This window comes from Rhineura floridana, chromosome 4 (assembly GCF_030035675.1).
Source record: "Rhineura floridana isolate rRhiFlo1 chromosome 4, rRhiFlo1.hap2, whole genome shotgun sequence".
NCBI classification, from domain to species: Eukaryota; Metazoa; Chordata; class Lepidosauria; order Squamata; family Rhineuridae; genus Rhineura; species Rhineura floridana.
The window spans coordinates 150,469,297-150,488,025 of NC_084483.1; the positions used below are offsets into that span (position 1 = coordinate 150,469,297).

The 18,729-nt window shown below is 42.0% G+C and overlaps 1 protein-coding gene across 1 annotated transcript in view; it reads right to left on the reverse strand.

The window, feature by feature from the left end:
* Positions 1-18,729, reverse strand: part of MRPS18A (mitochondrial ribosomal protein S18A) — a 35,322-nt gene that overhangs the window by 10,370 nt on the left and 6,223 nt on the right. Inside the window, exons 3-5 of the mRNA XM_061624809.1 lie at positions 14,477-14,581; positions 3,932-4,055; positions 959-1,031 (exon numbers count right to left, since the gene is read on the reverse strand). Of these exons, the coding sequence (XP_061480793.1) occupies positions 959-1,031; positions 3,932-4,055; positions 14,477-14,581 (302 nt within the window). The remainder of the gene's footprint in view (positions 1-958; positions 1,032-3,931; positions 4,056-14,476; positions 14,582-18,729) is intronic.

The following is an 18,729-nucleotide window of genomic DNA, read 5'->3' on the forward strand; positions in this document are numbered from 1 at the left end:
AAACTGCATGACATCTCCATGGAAACAGAAGGCAAGGTCATAAATAGGGGATTAGCACCTCTTAACACACAGCAAAGCAAAAAAGGCAACAGGGTTTAAGTTCCCCCATTAAGGGGCAAGGGGCTGCTCAGCAATGGGGGAGGGCAAGATGGAAAAGGAAGAGTGCAACAGAGGAAGGGCAAACTATGGGTGATCTAAAAACTGTAGACAAAAGAGGAACAGGCATAGGACAAAGAGGGCAACAAATCTAATGAGCTCCTCCTTCCTGTCCCGTTCACCACCCACTGCCAATATCTAGACAGTCTGTCTGTTTCAAAGCTCACATCAGCACAGAAGACTGCAGTGACTGTTTTGCCCTGCACCATTTTTCTTAAAATGACAGGGGGTAGGAAAATTAAGGGGGGGGGGAGTGAAGAAAAAGTACTCTCTCTCTCTCTCTCTCTCTCTCTCTCTTTCTCTCTCTCTCTCACGCACACACACACACACATTTTACAAGGCCAATATAATCAGGATAATTTGTATGAAACAAATGAAGAATGGAGATACTAACTTTTCTGCACTATTTCTCAAACATATCTCCTACCCAGATCTTAAGCTCCCTCCTCCTCCCTACTTCCTCGATGCCTCCTTTCCCTGCCCCAGGTCTCCTGAAGCACTTGGCAACCAGGCCTGCTGCACCAGTCAGCAACTGGCAATCCCACTCCTTCCTTCCAACAAATCCAGTGGTGTTATGACCAATACTAAGCACTGATTACATACAGGAAGATTACCAAGACATACAGACTTCTTGCACCTTCTCCTTCCTATGTCTGAGGCCTAGAAAGGCCTGCCCCCCATTTTGAGAAATGCTACATTATAAGGTCTGGCTTCTAGGTAAGTGTGTTGCTTTCGGTCCAATCATACTAATTCTGAAAAAAACCAACAACCTTTTTTGCACTAAGACAGGGGGACAACTGACCTGTTGAGCTTTGGTTTCATGTTTTTTGGAACAAAACCTTCAGGAAGTTTAGGCCTATGATTTGGCAGCAAACCTGAAAAGGGGAGTAACAGAGATTGAGACATCAACGTAAGTGGAAAATGAATGGAGAATCCAAAGTATACAGAAGATTGCAGCCCAAGTACTTCACTAGCATTCTGAACCCAAAACAACAACAGCAGCAACAGCAATATAGCACAGTGGGATGCCATATGCTACGCTAGGTGACATACGAACCCCAGTTAGTGGAAGCCTCACTCAAATTCCATATATTTTCCAAAACTTGAACAGAAAATGACCATAATTTTTAAAAGTTTCTCTCTGAAGCCATGAGGGTTAGAAACAGTCCAAAACTAAAAGCCTCAAGATCTCACTGTAGTAATGAGTGGTCTGTTTCACATACTGAAAAATTATTGTTAACCTAAAAGATTTTTATACTTTCCATAGGTACCAAAACATTGCTGATGATTCATTAGAAAGACATGTTGCTGGGCTATTCTCTAATATAGAAAACTAGAGTGTTTCCTCAGTGGCCTGAGGAATAAAAATGGTTTATTTCACACACAGCATAAGGAGGCATACTTAGCATTAAGACCAAAGAACATCAGGAGAAGAAGGCAGGGGAGAAACTCCTCTCTGCGCTGCCACTGATTTGCTGTGTTATACCTGGGGTGCTAACAGGATCTGAAATCCAAATATTCCATGGGCTCTACAATCTTTATTTATTTATTTAATTTGAATCTCACCCTTCCTCCCAGCAAGAGCCCAGGGCGGCAAACAAGGCATTAAAACACGTTAAAACATCATAAAAACAAATCTTAAAATACATTAAAACAAAACAGCATTAAAAACATTAAAAAAAACTTTTAAAAAAGGGTTAAAAACATTATTAAAAAACATATTAAACAATTCCAACAGAGACGCAGACTGGGATAGGTCTCAACTTAAAAGGCTTGTTGAAAGAAGAAAGTCTTCAGTAGGCGCCGAAAAGATAACAGAGATGGCGCCTGTTTAATATTTAAGGGGAGGGAATTCCACAGGGTAGGTGCCGCCACACTAAAGGTCTGTTTCTTATGTTGTGCGGAATGGACCTCCTGATAAGATGGTATCTGCAGGAGGCCCTCACCTGCAGAGCGCAGTGATCGGCTGGGTATATATAAGGCATAAGACGGTCTTTCCTGGTCCCAAGCTGTATAAGGCTTTGTACACCAAAACGAGAACCTGGAACTTGGCCCGGTAGCAAATGGGCAGCTACTGCAATTCTTTCAGCAGCAGGGTGACATGTTGGCGATATCCTGCCCCAGTGAGCAGTTTCGCTGCTACATTTTGCACCAGCTGCAGCTTCCGGTCCAACCTCAAGGGCAGCCCCACATAGAGCGCATTACAGTAATCCAGCCTAGAGGTTACCAGTGCGTGGACAACAGTGGTCAGGCTATCCCGGTCCAGAAACGGCCGCAGCTGTCTCACCAGCCAAAGCTGGTAAAAGGCACTCCTAGCCACTGAGGTCACCTGGGCCTCTAGCGACAAAGATGGATCCAGGAACACCCCCAGGCTACAGACCTGCTCTTTCAGAGGGAGCACAACCCCATCCAACGCAGGCAACTGACCAATTATCCGAACTCGGGAGCCACCAACCCACAGCACCTCCGTCTTGCTAGGATTCAGACTCAGTTTATTGGCCCTCTTCCAGCCCACCACCGAGTCCAGGCAGCAGTCCAGGGCTTGCACGGCCTCTCCCGATTCAGATGTTATGGAGAAATAAAGCTGGGTATCATCAGCATACTGCTGACACCTCACCCCAAAGCTCCTGATGACTGCTCCCAAGGGCTTCATATAGATATTCAACAGCACTGGGGACAAGATGGTACCCTGAGGCACCCCACAGCACAGCTGCCAGGGGGCCGAAAGACAGTCATCCAATGCTATTCTCTGAGAGCGACCCTGGAGATAGGATCAGAACCACTGTAAAACAGTGCCTCCAATACCCAGCTCACCAAGTCGGCCCAGAAGGATACCATGGTGAATGGTATCAAAAGCCGCTGAGGGATCAAGTAAGAACAACAGGGTCGCACTCCCCCTGTCCTTCTCCCGATGAAGGTCATCCATCAGGGCGACCAAGGCCGATTCAGTCCCATAACCAGGCCTGAACCCAGACTGGGATGGGTCAAGATAATCTGTTTCATCCAAGAGTACTTGCAGTTGCTGCGCCACAACCCTCTCAATCACCTTCCCTAAGAAGGGGGTATTTGCAACTGGTCAGTAGTTGTCACAAACCAATGGGTCCAGGGTGGGCTTTTTCAGGAGTGGTCAAATCACCCCCTCTTTCAAGGCGGCTGGAACCACTCCCTCTCGCAATGATGCACTGACCACACCCTGGATCCATTCGGTCAGACTCCCTCAGCAAGCTTTAATAACCCAAGAAGGGCAAGGGTCGAGAGGACACGTTGCTGGCCACATCATTGCAAGCACCTTGTCCACGTCATCAGGCCGCATCAACTGAAACCGTTCCCAAGAAGTTGCACCACTGTTATGCCACTGCCTAGTCTAACTCATTGTGGATCGTTGGATGCATCACAAAATGGGTTTAATTAACCAGTAACAGGTAGCCATTAATTAGTCAGAAAGTCATACTTGGACTAAAACTCTGTAGTAATGCAGAATAGTAGTCTGGAAGGGATACTTCAGAAGCAGGGGTTGTAGCCAGTGGTAATCATGCTTAGAGTAGAGCCACTGAAATTAAAGGACTTGACTAACTCAGGTCCTTTAATTTTAACAGGTCTACTCAGAGTAGAACTTAGTTGGATACAACTCAGGGACACCAGGACAGGCAAATCCTTCTGATCATGAAATTATGAGTCCCAGTTATTTTTTGCGCCCAGTTGTTGTATATAATATATTCCAGCCCAAGGAAGCCACACATAATTGAAAAATTAGCTTACAAACAGAGCTAGTTACCTGCTCGATGAGCCATTTTCACACACTCAACAACCTTCCTGTGCTCTTCCAAACAAAGGCCTGTGATTCTCCGGGATAGCATCCCTCCATCAGAGCGTATGAATTGACTGAGCAATAAGACATCCTTTAGAAGCAAAAAGAAGGATAGCCCAAATCAGCACCAGAGCTTGAACAACACAGTACCCGTTAACTAATCTTGCAAGGGATGTTTGTGCCAAAGCTTCCAAAAAGCAGAAGTTAGCAATCTTGGATGTTTCTGCATAAAGAGCTTCAGCACTATCAGGTGATACCAAGGTGCTTTGCCCCATCTACTGGGCTTAAAGCCCCTCTCTTTAACCTCCCTCTGCCTAGGAATGCAGTGGATAGAAAAAAGGGACAGTCACAAGAGAAGGCAAAGGTGGCAGTTTCTTGCTAAGGAGACCTTCATCCTTCTCTGTATTATTTCAGTAGTGCAAGAAACAAGGCAAAAAATAATTATAAAATAAATTGACCCTCAGCATGCCCATATCAGTTATTAATTGGTTTCTATCCTGAAGCATGACGTTTTTGATTCCTTATTTATAAAGTTTAAACCCATCTGCTTATTGTTATTTGTGCCCTTGATAAAATGGAGAATCCAAAACATGGCTTCCAGAATTAAAGGGTTTTTTTGCACCTTCTTTGGAAAGAAATCCAAAGAGCAATATTGCAACCCCATCTAAGAGGGAATTCCAGAGCTTTCAACCTTGTGGCAAAATAAATTACATACAGCATTTTCCTAGTGTAACTAGAATATTAGATAGTCACAAGTTTTGCTAAGTGCAACATTTTAAAAGTTATGTTGAGCTGAGACTAAAGAGTAGAATTTAAGTAAAGGCTAACTTGCACATAGCTACAGCAACATGGGAGCTGTTTATTTATTGTTATTTAGATAGCTCATATACCATCCTTTGCACAAGCCACTGGAAAGTCTACAACAGCAAATAGATAAAAAATCCATAAAACAAAATCCTTAAAAACACATAACAAATAACAAAAAAGTTAAACAAATAACTAAAAAAAATAGTGGAATCAGAGATCAGGTCTCTCCTCCTACTAACAGGCAACTTTTAACAGCTGCCTAAAATTATACAGAGATGGGGCCAGACGCACCTCAGTAGGGAAGGAGCTCCACATATAAGGAACAGGCACTTAAAAATCCCTTTCCCCAGCTCCCATACCGTGTACCTCATACTGAAGAGGGACCACAAGGAGGGCCTCATCTGCTGATCTCAGACCATGGGCAGGTCAATATGGAAGAAGGCAAATGTGAATGATGAACATGGCAGGTGCATGTTTTCAAATGCATATACCCTGCAGCAACATGGGGGAGGGCCTTGTCAGTGGTGGTGCCTCAACTGTGGAACCCCCTCTCATCCAAGACACAGCTGGTGCGGGACCACAATACTTGTCGGAACGCCTCTCCCGATATGAACCTGCCCGTACACTACGCTCTACATCGAAGGCCCTCCTCCAAGTTCCGTCTCATAGGGAGGCTTGGAGGGTGGTGACAAGATCTAGGGCCTTCTCAGTGGTGGCCCCCGAATTGTGGAACAGTCTCCCTGAAGAGGTGCGTATGGTGCCGACATTGTTGTCCTTTCGGCGCCAGGTTAAGACCTTCCTCTTTGCTATGGCGTTTTAATATGTAACTTGTTTTAGTTTTAAATTTTGTTGTAATTGTTTCTGATTTCTTGTTTTTACATATGTTTATGCTGTATTTTATTATGAGATTTTGAGATGTTTTTGTATTTTTATATTTTGTTGTACACCGCCCAGAGAGCTAATGCTAGTCGGGCGGTATAAAAATCTAATAAAATAAATAAATAAATAAATTTTCTGTTTGGTTAGGTTTTTGCACTAGACTTTGATGGATTTAGTATTGTATTGTGTTTTCTCCTGGTTATTAAGATGTAGTAACTATTTATCACTACTGTGTTTCTATTTAAGTTGCTGGTTTAATTTTAATGTACCCTGCACCAGAATTGACTCAGCAATAAAAAGTGGGAAACAATTTTTTAAAAATAAGTTTACTTTACAGGAAACTGGGACTGCAATGAAAGCTTCTTTAGGAGTTAACTTAGCTCCAACAATATGCGCACCATGCACACAAACACTTACTTTGCCCACGTTTAACATCATTGGATCGATTCTTTGTTACAAAGTTTTGCACAGCCCCAGGACTCCTCAAATGAAATGGCATTTGGTGACCAGGACTAAGCTTCAAAAATCTAGGGTTATAGCACACATTTTCACAAGTTTTATTTTTGAATTATATTAGCTTTTGCTGTGAATCTCAAACCTTGTGTGTTTTGTCAAATGATAACTAAACTGATTAATCCCCCCACCCCAATTGTCTTATTAATTGTCTGTTTTACAAAAATCATCTGAACTGGAGATAGAGAACTACCTAACAGCAGTAATATATTCTGGGCTATGCAAATGTATATTGTTTTAAAGATCTGAAAACTGATGTATTCATTTGCACCTAACTAATGTATTCATCCAACTGAGTAAGCTATTCCTTGCTAAAAATTGCTTTTTTAAAAAAGTTGAAAAAATAAAGGATGATGTCTAAAAAGTAGTTCTTAGCATGAGGACTTCTGGCTGCACAAAGGAACTTCCCATCCTTCTCGTCTCCCTGTGCACCCCCTAAATCTATTCTGGTTGCCCCTGCAAACCCTTGGGAGCAGATTTAGGGAGGGTGCAGGGAGAGAAGGAAGGTTCTGTTGCGCAAATGGAAATCCTTGTGCTAAACAAATATTGCATATTTTTCCATTTCCCCCCAAAATTCTATCCCTCCACCCCGCAAAAAATCATAGAAACGTCAACATTTCCAGAAATTTTACATCTCTATGTGACAGGTACTTCCTTTGAATTTAGGAATTTGATTTCTATTTCCACATTTGGCATAAGCAGCCGTGCATCATTCATCAGTGGTAGGTCACTTCTCTCATTTCCAGTTCTTTCTCCAGCCATAGAAGTGTGCATCGCCTCCTATGATCCACTTGGCAACACCTGATGTTTTACTCCAAGTCTGGTGTAGGACAAAGGATAAAAGGCAAAAGGAAGGCCAACATAGGTCTTTTAAAAAAATGAGTATGAAGCAGGAACTGGGTGCCAGGTAGTCATGGGAACACAATGGGGTACAGTCATGCTGCTGCTCTCCCCCGTATGCCCTCTGGCAGATCACCACCTGCACACTTAAAAAGGAAAGCCAAGATCCACAGCTGGATTGCATGCATATTTGGCACTGTGATAGGTATATCAACATACAGAATAAGAACTTGTTCAGAAATAAAGTAACACTTGCTCAATAATTTGCTTTCAATAATATTATTTGTTATCTAATTTTGAGAATTATTTAATTTTGAGAATTGTATTATTTTATTGATATATTATGTTCTATTGATGTATTGTTATGTTCGTTTTCTTTTGTAAGCCGCCTTGAGGGTCTTTTGGCCATAAGGCGGGGTATAAATTTAATTAATAATAAATAAATAAATAAGATAAAATAAGTGCAAGCTAGCTCTCTTTAAAAATACATTAACAGACCACTAGCAGACTTGTCAAAATGAGTTTTGTAGCACTGCTGTCAGAATATCCAGAGAACCTATAACTGTGGTGTAGTGGTTAGACTAGAACCTGGAAGACTAGGATTCAAATCCCCACTCAGCCATGAAGCTCACTGGGTGACAGGCCCGGCTCCAGGGCTAGCCCAGGTGGGGCACTGGCTGAGGGCCCAGGAGCTCAAAGGAGCTCCTCACTGCCCCAAACCTGCCAGCAAATCAAGCTATAAATCACAATTCCTGGCTTATTTATTTATTTATTTATTCAATTTATATACCGCCCCATAGCCGAAGCTCTCTGGGCGCTGAGAGCCTGAGCTGCAGATTGGTAGGGCATCCGAAGGAAAGGAAGAAGAGGTCACACTTGAGAGTGCCTTTGCTCCAGCACTGGGGAGGAGGAAGGCGGGATGTCGCTGTGGGAGCTGATCGTCTGGCCATTAGTTTCTTGTGAGGGCTCAGGCCTGCCCACATCAGCTTGTGGGCTATTTAAGGGAGCCTGCCTCCTCTCTCCACAGCCATTCCAGGGAGGATTTCAAGGACTGAGACAGAAGAGCAAAGAGCAGCAGGAGACAGCCAAATTTGGGCCCAACCCACTCAAAGAGGAGCTGGAGAAGGGAAGAGGTGTGAGGAGCCAAGAGTTGTGCTGGCAGTGAGGCTTACGCAGCTATCACCAGCAGACAAATCTCAGAGGGGGGTTGCGATTGTGGTTGCGCCTAGGCATTAAATAAAGTTATTTTTCTCTCTTCGCAGCAGCAGGCCCTCAGAAGTCTGGAGCCGCCCCTGCAAGGTCCCATCAATGAATGTATCAAAAGAGGTCAACTTAACTAGTGACTGTATAGTTACTAATTTATTTGGAGAAGTGTTGACAATTTTACTTCACAACTACTGCATGCAAAATGAACTCATTTCCATGAAGGAAACTGAAAGAAAAATTCAGATCGAGTACCTCAGGGGCAAATGCTTCAGAACAGTTATACAAGTTGTTTGCGAATAGTAGAAGTCAGTGGCAAATTTCAGGCTGCTCAAAGCAACAAGCACTGATTTATATGAAATATGAGAAGATCTGACAAAGTCCTATACCTATTATATTCAATTCCTTAATGTACCTATCCCTTTCTAAAGCGCAACAGAGCTGTCATTTTAAAGAGAGGGAGCCGAAGGATGCAGTTTCTTTATCTCCATTATCATCAACAGAAAGGGCTCATTTCCAGATTCTATTTGACCAAACGTAGGCAGCAACCAATCTACTTCTCACTTGTAAAATGTCATTTCAAAACAAACTAATTAGATCCTACCCATTTCTAGCCCTGCAAATCATACTCTAAACCATTTGACTTAAGAGGGCCAATGGTTAGCAAAAGGTTACAGCAACTCCAGAAAGATTCAAAGAGCAACAGGCTAGAGACTCTCGTTATCCTCACACAGATTATCTAAACCACAGGGACAATGCAGAAAGATACAGCCAGGTTTGAGGGTGCAAGAGAAACAAACAAGAATGTACAGTAAAAGGGTTAAAGGCAAGAAGGAATATTCTGGCAGATTTACACACTGCCGTCATGTTCCATGAAATCAACATTGTGTGCTAGCGGGCAGCCAAGACTGCAACCACAGATTTGCTTTAATCACTGGACAGCTCCTGGGAGAGGCTGAACCCAGATTCCCACCCCTGTAATCTGTAGGATCTGATGAAAACAACTTGGATTGAATTAATTCAAGGCTAATAAGCAGAGACTGCAGTTCTGTCTCCACTCTGTGAGGCCAAAATGAGATAACATTTATTGCATCGTCATACTAATCATGTTCCACGCATGAAAAGAGGAAACATGTTCTGCCTTCACCTCCACAGGGTGATTTCTTCCACTGGAAGAAAAAAACTCCAGTGTGAACAACAGATTATGTGGAATCAGAGGTTAGCTAAAATCGTGGACAGAACCAATACCTGAGGCCACCTGGAGAGCTGACAAGTGTTAACATTCTGACTGAAAACGATCTGACTGAAAATCATCAGAGTTTGAGCCAGGGTCTGTTTATACTATCCAATACATTCTTAAAATGAATAATATTCCATCCCTTTGGGTTGTACAAGATCTGCTGCTTCTCCTCTGTGCATTCCTCTGATATTTCAAGCTATCAGGTTAAGGCATTCTTTATGTCTAAGGTTTCCACATTCTAACCCAAAATTCCCAGTGAAAAAAACAGTTTTTGATTGCAGTCAATTAACTGTGAAATCAAATAAACTAAAAAGAACAAAACAAATAGCACCAATATAGACCTTCAGAGCCTATTTATGTTATTGCAATTCTTACAATCACCCTGTAAAGTTGGTTAGTATTATTAGCCAGCTGAAGCCAAAAGAGCAGCTTCCTTAAGGCCACCCAGTTAATTTAAGGCAGAGGGGAGATATAAACAGAGATCACCAGTGGATTGTCAAACCAGTTACCCTTGGACTTAAGTGTTTGGAGAAAGGGAGAAAAGTAGAACCCTCCTCTTAAAAAAGACATCCATTCTTATCAAAGCTGAGGATACAAGTACAGGACAATTGATGCAATTGCCTCTCCCCCGCCCCCATTTTAGTCTGAAATTTCAAGTCATTGCATTCACATATTTACAGCACTCAGCTACATATGCTGTCCAAGTCATATCAAACAGACAATATAAAGAATTGCTAAGAGGTTAATTGTAACTTCCATTACACAATCCAATTTTAATTAATTTTAATTGGATTATTTTAGTTTCCCTGTTGTGCCTTTCCAGCCTCACATGCACTAGATTTTCAAATTTTACAACATAATACACTACTGATGTTATCAACTCTTATCAGGAATGTTTACATGATGCAGCAGAGTTGCTGAGCTAATAAGGACTATGGCACATGACCAGTATATTACTGGTTATAAAAACATGTTAGCAGGGCTTTATTACTAATAAGGTAATAGTATTATTACTATTAGTGTAACCCTGCCCCACATGTTATGTATTGGGAGACAAGTCTGGCAGTGTGCTTAAGAGTGATAGCTGGTGAATTCTAAGGGAGGTACTGGTCTAGAAACTCGCACCTTTGCACACCTGTGTGCCAGTATGGCTTTGAGGACTAGCTGCCCATCAACAACAGGAGACAAGTTTGCAACTCCTTGGGAGCACATTACTGCAGGAGGTTTGTCCTTGTTCAGCTCAGGGAAGCAAAGCAGGGAACTTTTCCCACCAAAGAGTTTCTGGATGGACCATCAACCTTGATGTGGTTGGCTGATTTATTAAAAGGGTATAATTCAAAGAGACTCCTCAGTGGGAGGAATAACAGCTTTGATTTAAAAAAAACCATTTAATTGAATCATTAGACATGCCTGCAAAAGCAGCGAGTCCCATTCCATAGCCCAGAAAATACAGCTCAAATGGTATAGGCGATACTATACATTGCCCTGAAAAACATGCCCCAAATATAGTCTAGCCCTTGAATGGGCTCTATAATGATGGATGCAAATCCTAAAACTCATTATAATCAGTTAGGCATTTAGTATTCCACTACAAGTGTTAGCCTCCGTTGTCCTGCCGTGCTGGCCTTGTTCGTTTTGCCTCTCATCGCCTTTGCTTTTGGCTTCTCGGGGAGAACTTTCCTGTTGGTCGCGTCTTCGTGGGGCCTGTTTGTGCCGCCTCTTGCTGTTTGCTACGCTGGATGCTGGATGCTGAGAGTGAGAGGAGATGTCGCTTTCGGTTTCGCAAATGACGCACCTTGTGGACTATACGGGCCAGAAGCTTTGTTGAACTTTGCTGTGGTGACCTTTACCTGTTGTTTTAGTTTTATTGCTGTTTTGATGTTGTGATACTTATATATTATGACTTTGTACATCGCTCAGAGTGGCTCGGTTTCCAGCCAGATGGGCGATAAATAAATCGCAGAAATAAAATAAATAAATAAATAATGTTTAAATTCACCATCCCTGAGAAATCAGCAGCATTACTTAATGTGGGAAAGGGCTGGTATTCTACCCTAAGACGAAGCTGTTTCTCATTACATACAAGCACTGCTGAGAAACTGGCTTTGGGCTGGTAACAATAGAATGAACACAAATATCTACTGAAAATTGAACTATAAGAGATCCTACACTAAGCCTCCAAACAAGTGTCAGCTTAAGTGCTGCCTTCAGCAATGCAAATAAGGTTCTATTGTTCAAGGCTATATGAAAGACAAGATCCTCATCTTCCCTAACGTTCTTTTTCCATGTAAGGAATGCCAATGTGATAAAACAGACAGAAGTTATGGGTCTGGACATGAAACCACAAAGCTCACCAGACAATTTCGGCCAAATCACTATCTTAGCCTAAGCTTGCCTCACAGGATTGTTGTAAGGATGAGTTAAGAACTGTATACTCAAGGGGCGTTTTAGAAATAATAGCTGATGCCAACAATGAAATGATGGCTCTATGGCTATGGGTGGAAAGCAGGCTTGCCAGATGTCTCTTGTTTTAAGGGAATGGCTTGTATTACCAGAGCACACAACTTATTAAAAAATAATGGCTTCCCTCAGGACAGACACTTCTTCCCTATTTTTGTCTTACTAACCTGTCAACTGTAGTGGGAGGCAAAGAATTTCTCTTGAACTAAGTGTAGCCTACAGTATCAAATCAGCTACATTTGCAGTAATGTTTGTGTACTTAGCTTTGCAACTGTTTTGAATTATCCGTTCATTTAACATTATGTTCTCCAAGATAATAAAATATATTAAAATACCACGGTCCCAACAAAAAATGCATCTCAAAAGCAAATAGCAGATTCAGGGAAGCTAGAGGATAAACTCACCCACCTGCAATGGTCCCAATCCTGACATACCATGTCCCCACAGTCACTATTTGCAGTTTAGACTAAGATACATGTGGTATTAAGTCATGTGTTTACCATCATGTGTTGTCTGGCTATAACACTTGTGTGGCAAATGTCATGATCACTTCCAAAACATATGATACTGGCCTGCCATTTTCCATTATTTTCACACATGTTTCTTCAGTCCAAGTGTTTCTTAAAAACAATTTATTGGAGCAGTATCTTAGCAACTCCCCTTGGGATGCATGCAATCCAGACCTACAAATTAATTCCATGTCCCTACTGTTTCCTTACCTGCTTTGACTTGAAAGTTCATTCACAAGATCGTCACTGCTAAATTATTTAAAGCTCTTTTTCAACTCCTTATTTGTCTTGTTCTTTTCCTTATTATTAGTGAGTCTGCCATCTCACAAGCTATTTTTCTTCCAGATGCATTTCTATCTCTAGCCTATTAATCCCATTGACATTAACTATTTTGCAGCTTTGGTTTCCTTATCTTTAATGGTGTGTCCTTGTCTGGTTCTCTTCCTTTCCATTTCCAGCATGGTATTTTTTTTTACCCCTTCTATCCAAGACTTTGAATAACCTTTGTGAAAACAACATTTGAGAGGTAAATTCTTATTGTTCATATTAAACAACTGATGAACTGCTGACTTCAGGCCTTTTCTTACGATACTTTAAGGGTTCAGCACACTGCATTTTTTCTTCTAAATTTCCTTTTTCACCTTTCTCTGCAATGCTTTCTTGAAAGCCAGTTCACACATTGACCAGAAAGCAGAAAGAAATGGTACTTTGGTCATTCAGATGCTTCCAGATCCATTCAAAGCTTGGAGAGGATGTAAGGTGCATCCACTGGCCTGAAAAATATTAACCACCATTTGCTGCTTTCTCTCTCCCAGAATTGTATCTCACTTTATGTATCAGTTGGTACCTTCATTTCCTTATGTTCCTCTTCTTTTGTACTGTGTCTATTATACTGTAAGCCATTATTTTCAATAGTAAACGACGGTTAATGCATTGGCAGAAAGCTGAAGTGTAAACATAGTAATGACAGCTGCCAAAATGTGCACAGCTACAGATTGGGGGGAAAGTGCCCCATTGGTATGTGAATGGCATGGAAGGATGTGCAGTATCAATTGTATCTATATTCTAGAAGACCAATAACGATCAGTGGTATCAAAAGCCATTGAGAGATCAAGTAGAACAAAGCAAGGTTGCACTTCCCTTGTCCCTCTCCTGTTAAAGGTCATCAGGATGACCAAGGCTAATTCAGTCCTGAAACCAAATTGAAATGGGTCTAGATACTTAGTTTCATCCAGGAGTGCCAGCAGCTGCTCTGCCATGATCTTCTCAATCACCTTCCCAAGCAAAGGTCTATTAGCAACTGACCAGTAGCTATCATAGAAGAGTGGGTTCAGGGTGGGGCTTTTTTAGGAGCAAGTGCATCACCGCCTCTTTCAAAGCAGCGGACATTACCATCACATAGCAACACATTCATCACATCCTGGACTCACCCTTCCAGCTAGATTTTATTAACCACAATGGACAGAGAAAGAGCACACCGTTGGATGCATGGCTGTCAGCATCCTCAGGCTGCATCGACTGAAATTGATCCCATAAAACCTGGCTAGATGTGGTGTTGGACACTTCACCTGATTTTGCACTAACTATGGTATCAAGATAGTTACGGACCCAAACAACTTTTCCCTCAAAGTGTCTCAAGCAGCTTATCAGAGTGGGCCTCCAAAGTGTCCAGGGAAACTCCCTTATGGGCCAGTAACTTCCAAATAACTCTGCCAGGGGTTAAACCAGTGGTTCTCAAACTTTTTTGGTTCGCGGCGCACTGTAAAACATATAAACATTTTCTGGCGCACTTCGTGTACAAAATTAAAAATATATTAATATATTTTAAACTATGAATAAAAATAACTTGAAGTTTACAAATGGGTTTCTTCTCATTTTTAAAATATACTTTCATAATATTCGCGGCACACCTAGTCACCTCTTGCGGCGCACCAATGTGCCGCGGCACACTGTTTGAGAATCACTGGGTTAAACAGTAGTAACATCTAGTAGCTACATGCTGTTTTCAGGTTTTGAAAATGCAGTACAACTCCTGAGGCTGTACTCAGCACACACACTCACCTCATAAGTATACTTGTGCTTCAGGTTCCAGCGACAGATAGGGCACTGGCCAGAAGGATTTGGAGGAGTTGGAGCCTCCACATCTTCTAGAACTTTACCTTCAATCTAGGAAACAGGTGACAGGCAGAAGAAGAAGTGAAAGATATAGATTTCAGACTTGCAAATATACATCAGACTACTGCTTAATTTCTAACTAAAAAAAAATTAAGGAAAAGGATAACTGGCAATGTACTACACAAAGGCAACAAGAGAGTGCTATTTAGGCGAGAAAAGATTTCAGCACTTGCCATTTTGCAATAGTCACCAATTTCAAGAATTAGTCAACTGCTTGTAAGGAGGATTCCATTTTATTATGGAGCAACACATTTACAGAAAATCTGTCTAATGAGCATAGCTCGCTCTAAAAGGCACACAAATAGCAGCGCTTCATGGCCAAAATAGCTAGCTGTGTGTAACAAGACATTCTTTTGAAATTACCACTTTCAGGACATTAGCAAACATGGCTTCATATGTTGCAGAAGCCTGGAGTCGGCTCTTTTTATTAACAGCTGTGGGAAAGAGAAGCTTCTCCCATTTATCAGAACTATATGAGTATTTATAATGACCAGGATGGCTCCCTGCAGCATACTTTTCCTAAAGTGTAGTCAAAATTTAGCTTTAGATAGGCCAAACTGATAGCATTTCCCTTGTGGAAGTACAGGTGGGCCCCACTTATACGGCAGGTTCCATTCCGGACTGCCGTCATAAAGCGGAAATAGCCGTAAAGTGGAACTCATTGACGATAATGGGGCGCATTGCGCGAAAATGACGTCAAAATGGCGCGCGATGGAAAAAAACCGCTGTAAAAGTGGAACAAGCGCCTTAATGCGGGGACTTTCCTTAATTGAAAGCAGCTGCATTAGTGAATCGCTGTAAAGCGGGTCCCTACTGTACATAACATCTTGGTCTATCTGACAAGAAGCATTTCCTGTCAATCAGCTTGTATATCCCCCTTTTTAAAAGCAGGAGCAAACAAGTTTTTAAAAGCAAACCATAGCCCTCTCTCATGTGATACAGCCAGAATCAGAGAGTTCTTATAAAATAGTCAACTCATTGATTTAAAACCATTCTATAAAAAACCAGTCAGATGCAGCAGGCCTGACAGCCACAAACTAGGGAGGATATACATATTCCAGATGACTAATTTTGTAAATGTTAGACTGTACTACTGATGTTTACATGATGATCTAGCAACATTGCAAGAATATTAAAAGACCTGCAGTCTAGGTTACTTCAGCAGGCCTGGTGCCAGCAGGCAGTCAGGTTGGGCCCTGGCCAAGGGCCCCTGCAGGCCAGAGATGCCCTTCCTCAGGGTGGGAGGGTGGCGCTCCCACTCTGTGATCTGGGGCAGCATCGGGTAACATGACCGGATGCTGCTGCAGATCACAGAGTGGGGGGCTCCCAGGAGCATGCATGCACACACACCCCATTACAGCAGCATGAGCTTCAATAAGACCACTTCTCCCACGTGTCGTGTTAGCGTCTCATTGTGCATGCCCCATGCACACATGCTGATAATCACTAAAGATAGAGGCAGAGGCATCCCTAAAGGGTTGATGGCCTTGCTGCCATCTTGATTGTTGGCTGCACTGGCTCTGGTCTTCGGGTTTCCTGAGATCATACAGCAGGAGAGGAGAACCTTTTTCAGACTGAGGGCCACGTTACCTCTGGGTGATATTCTGAGGGTCAGAGGCAAAAGCAGGTGGAGCAATGAATGTTAACTTTACCTTTGCACAGCAGGCTAGTTGTACACATACACACACCTCTTTATCTTCTATCCAGGCAAAGCAGAGTTCAAGGACACATTCCAGCCAGGCAAAACATTCAAGGAGGGTGCAAAGTAGAGCTGGTGAGGGATGTAGCTAAGGAGGTGTCCCGAAGGCTACATTTGGCCCCTAGGCTTATGGGATTGGTCTACAAACTTAGCTTCAGCAGGTACAATCTACACAGGTGAAAGGCTCATAACATAGGTAGCCTCACACTATAATTATCCTCTTCTACAAATGCTTTACAAAATCCTTCCCTCCAACAACGTGGGTAGATATTCTTAGCACAGTTCCTGTATTTTCCTTGCTGCAATGTTCTCCTAGTAAATCTCAAGTACTTATTAGTTGATAAAGGTAAAGGTGTCCCCGCTCTTGTAGTGTGAGTCGTTTCCAACTCTTAGGGTGACATCTTGCGACGTTTACTAGGCAGACCGTACGTATGGGGTGGGATTGCCAGTTCCTTCCCCGGCCTTCCTTTACCCCCCAGCATATGCCGGGTACTCATTTTACCGACCATCGATGGATGGAATGCTGAGTGGACCTCGACCCCTTTTACTGGAGATTCAACTTCCTCCTTCCGTTGGAATCGAACTCCGGCTGTGAGCAGAGCTATGGCTGCGTTACCGCCGCTTACCATTGGCAACCATCCTTTCTAGCTTCACTTAATTCTGCACAGGCAATCCTTATGGCTTAAGGATCTTTTTAACTCTAAGGTATGTGGGCAAACCTTCTATTCCAATGATATACTGGGTACAAGGAACTGAGGGGAAGAAGGCAGATCCACAGAGATGGCTGGAGCTGAGGGAGTCAATAAAACTCAAGAGTTGCAGCTGCATCAGAGGAAAGGGAGAGTTTAGGTAGAGACAGGACTGCATACAAGAAGGTGATGGATGGTGTACATACTTGTGGAGTTCAGATCAAACCATCTGTGAAGGACTACATGCCATAAAAAGAAGGTAATGGGCTGTACTAATGGACTGTCAGGAGAATCATATAGCCCAATTGTTAGTTTTGACCCCTCATTTCTTGCCTACTAGTTATTTATCCAATATAATTTTCGTAGTACTTACGTGGTACTTCAGGTCAAGGGGCGAGTTAGTAGGATTGTGAAAAACTTGGAAGATCCTATAGCTGTCAATAGTGGGAACCGAACCACATAGACAGCTGGTCTAATGATAAAATCAGTTATTCATTTCCACAATTTATGGTGGTATTCTCAACCAGTAAACTAATTAAATGGTACGTACTATCTTCTCCGTGCATGTTTCACGTAGGTGTGACTTTTGGGGGAGGGGGAGGAGCAGAAGAGAAGTCCCTACTTTACTCTGGGGAGGAATACAACTAACTAGCAGCTTTTCCTGTAGACTCATTTATCTTGCAACAAAAAATTCTGACCTAGATTTGAAGGACAGCATGCACATTATGTGTAGCAATCCAGAGAGCTGCATCAATCCATGGCAAAATCAGCATCTGAAGATACTTTAGAAGCCTGTTTTTTAGAAAATGGTCTCACAGTTGAGCCTTACAGTTATTTTTCAAGGGTGCCTTTTACAACTTTTTCCAGAGAGAGAGAGAGAGAGAGAGAGAGAAAGAAAGAGACAGAGAGAGAGAGAGAGAGAGACAGAGAGAGAACAAACAACTATTCCCATGCTTTCTGTCTCTTGAATGAGAACTGTAAAGCTCAAAACATTTCAGACCATTTTCTAAAAACAGAACTAGTCTTCTAGAGCACCTTTTGGATAGCTTCCTCTTGTTTTTGCCATTTTCTATAATGATAAATATGAAGTTGTTTTACCTCTATATTTAAAGAAAAAAAGTAATAGTTGTGGGATCAACAGTGTTCAAACAAATTCAGTCTTATGTAGAAGGGTGACCATCTTGAAATGATTTATTCAAAAAGGTGAAGGAACAGAAGAACTCTCTGTTTTAAAGATGTGAAAACCTGTATCCTTTTACTGTAGCCTATTATTTTGAAATTAATATAGCTGGGTCACAAGTACACCAAATTGATTTAACATGGTTATTAGTACACAAGAACCCTATTAAAGATGTATATTAACGTCACCTGGCTCAAAAACAGCATAACAATTTAGATAGCAAAATGTTTTATTACACTACTCAAAATGTAACATGAGTTACTCTGGAAAGGCCCAACAGATCAAAGCTAATGTCCATGCCTCCACCACGAGTATCTTCACGGAGCTTCGCTAAGTGCTGGATGGAGGCACATGCACCTTTCTCACAAGATTTTGGCTTTATTTATTTTCCCAACCAGACATTTATGATGCGAAAGAGAAAAGCAAACTGTTCCGGAAAACATATTCAGATTACACTTATAAAATAAAGAGAAAAATAAAATCAAAAGAGTGACCTCACTTTCAGAGCATATTTAATTTCATCTGTGCTAAATCCGTAACATCACAGAGTATTCTTTTTTCCATGAGTACA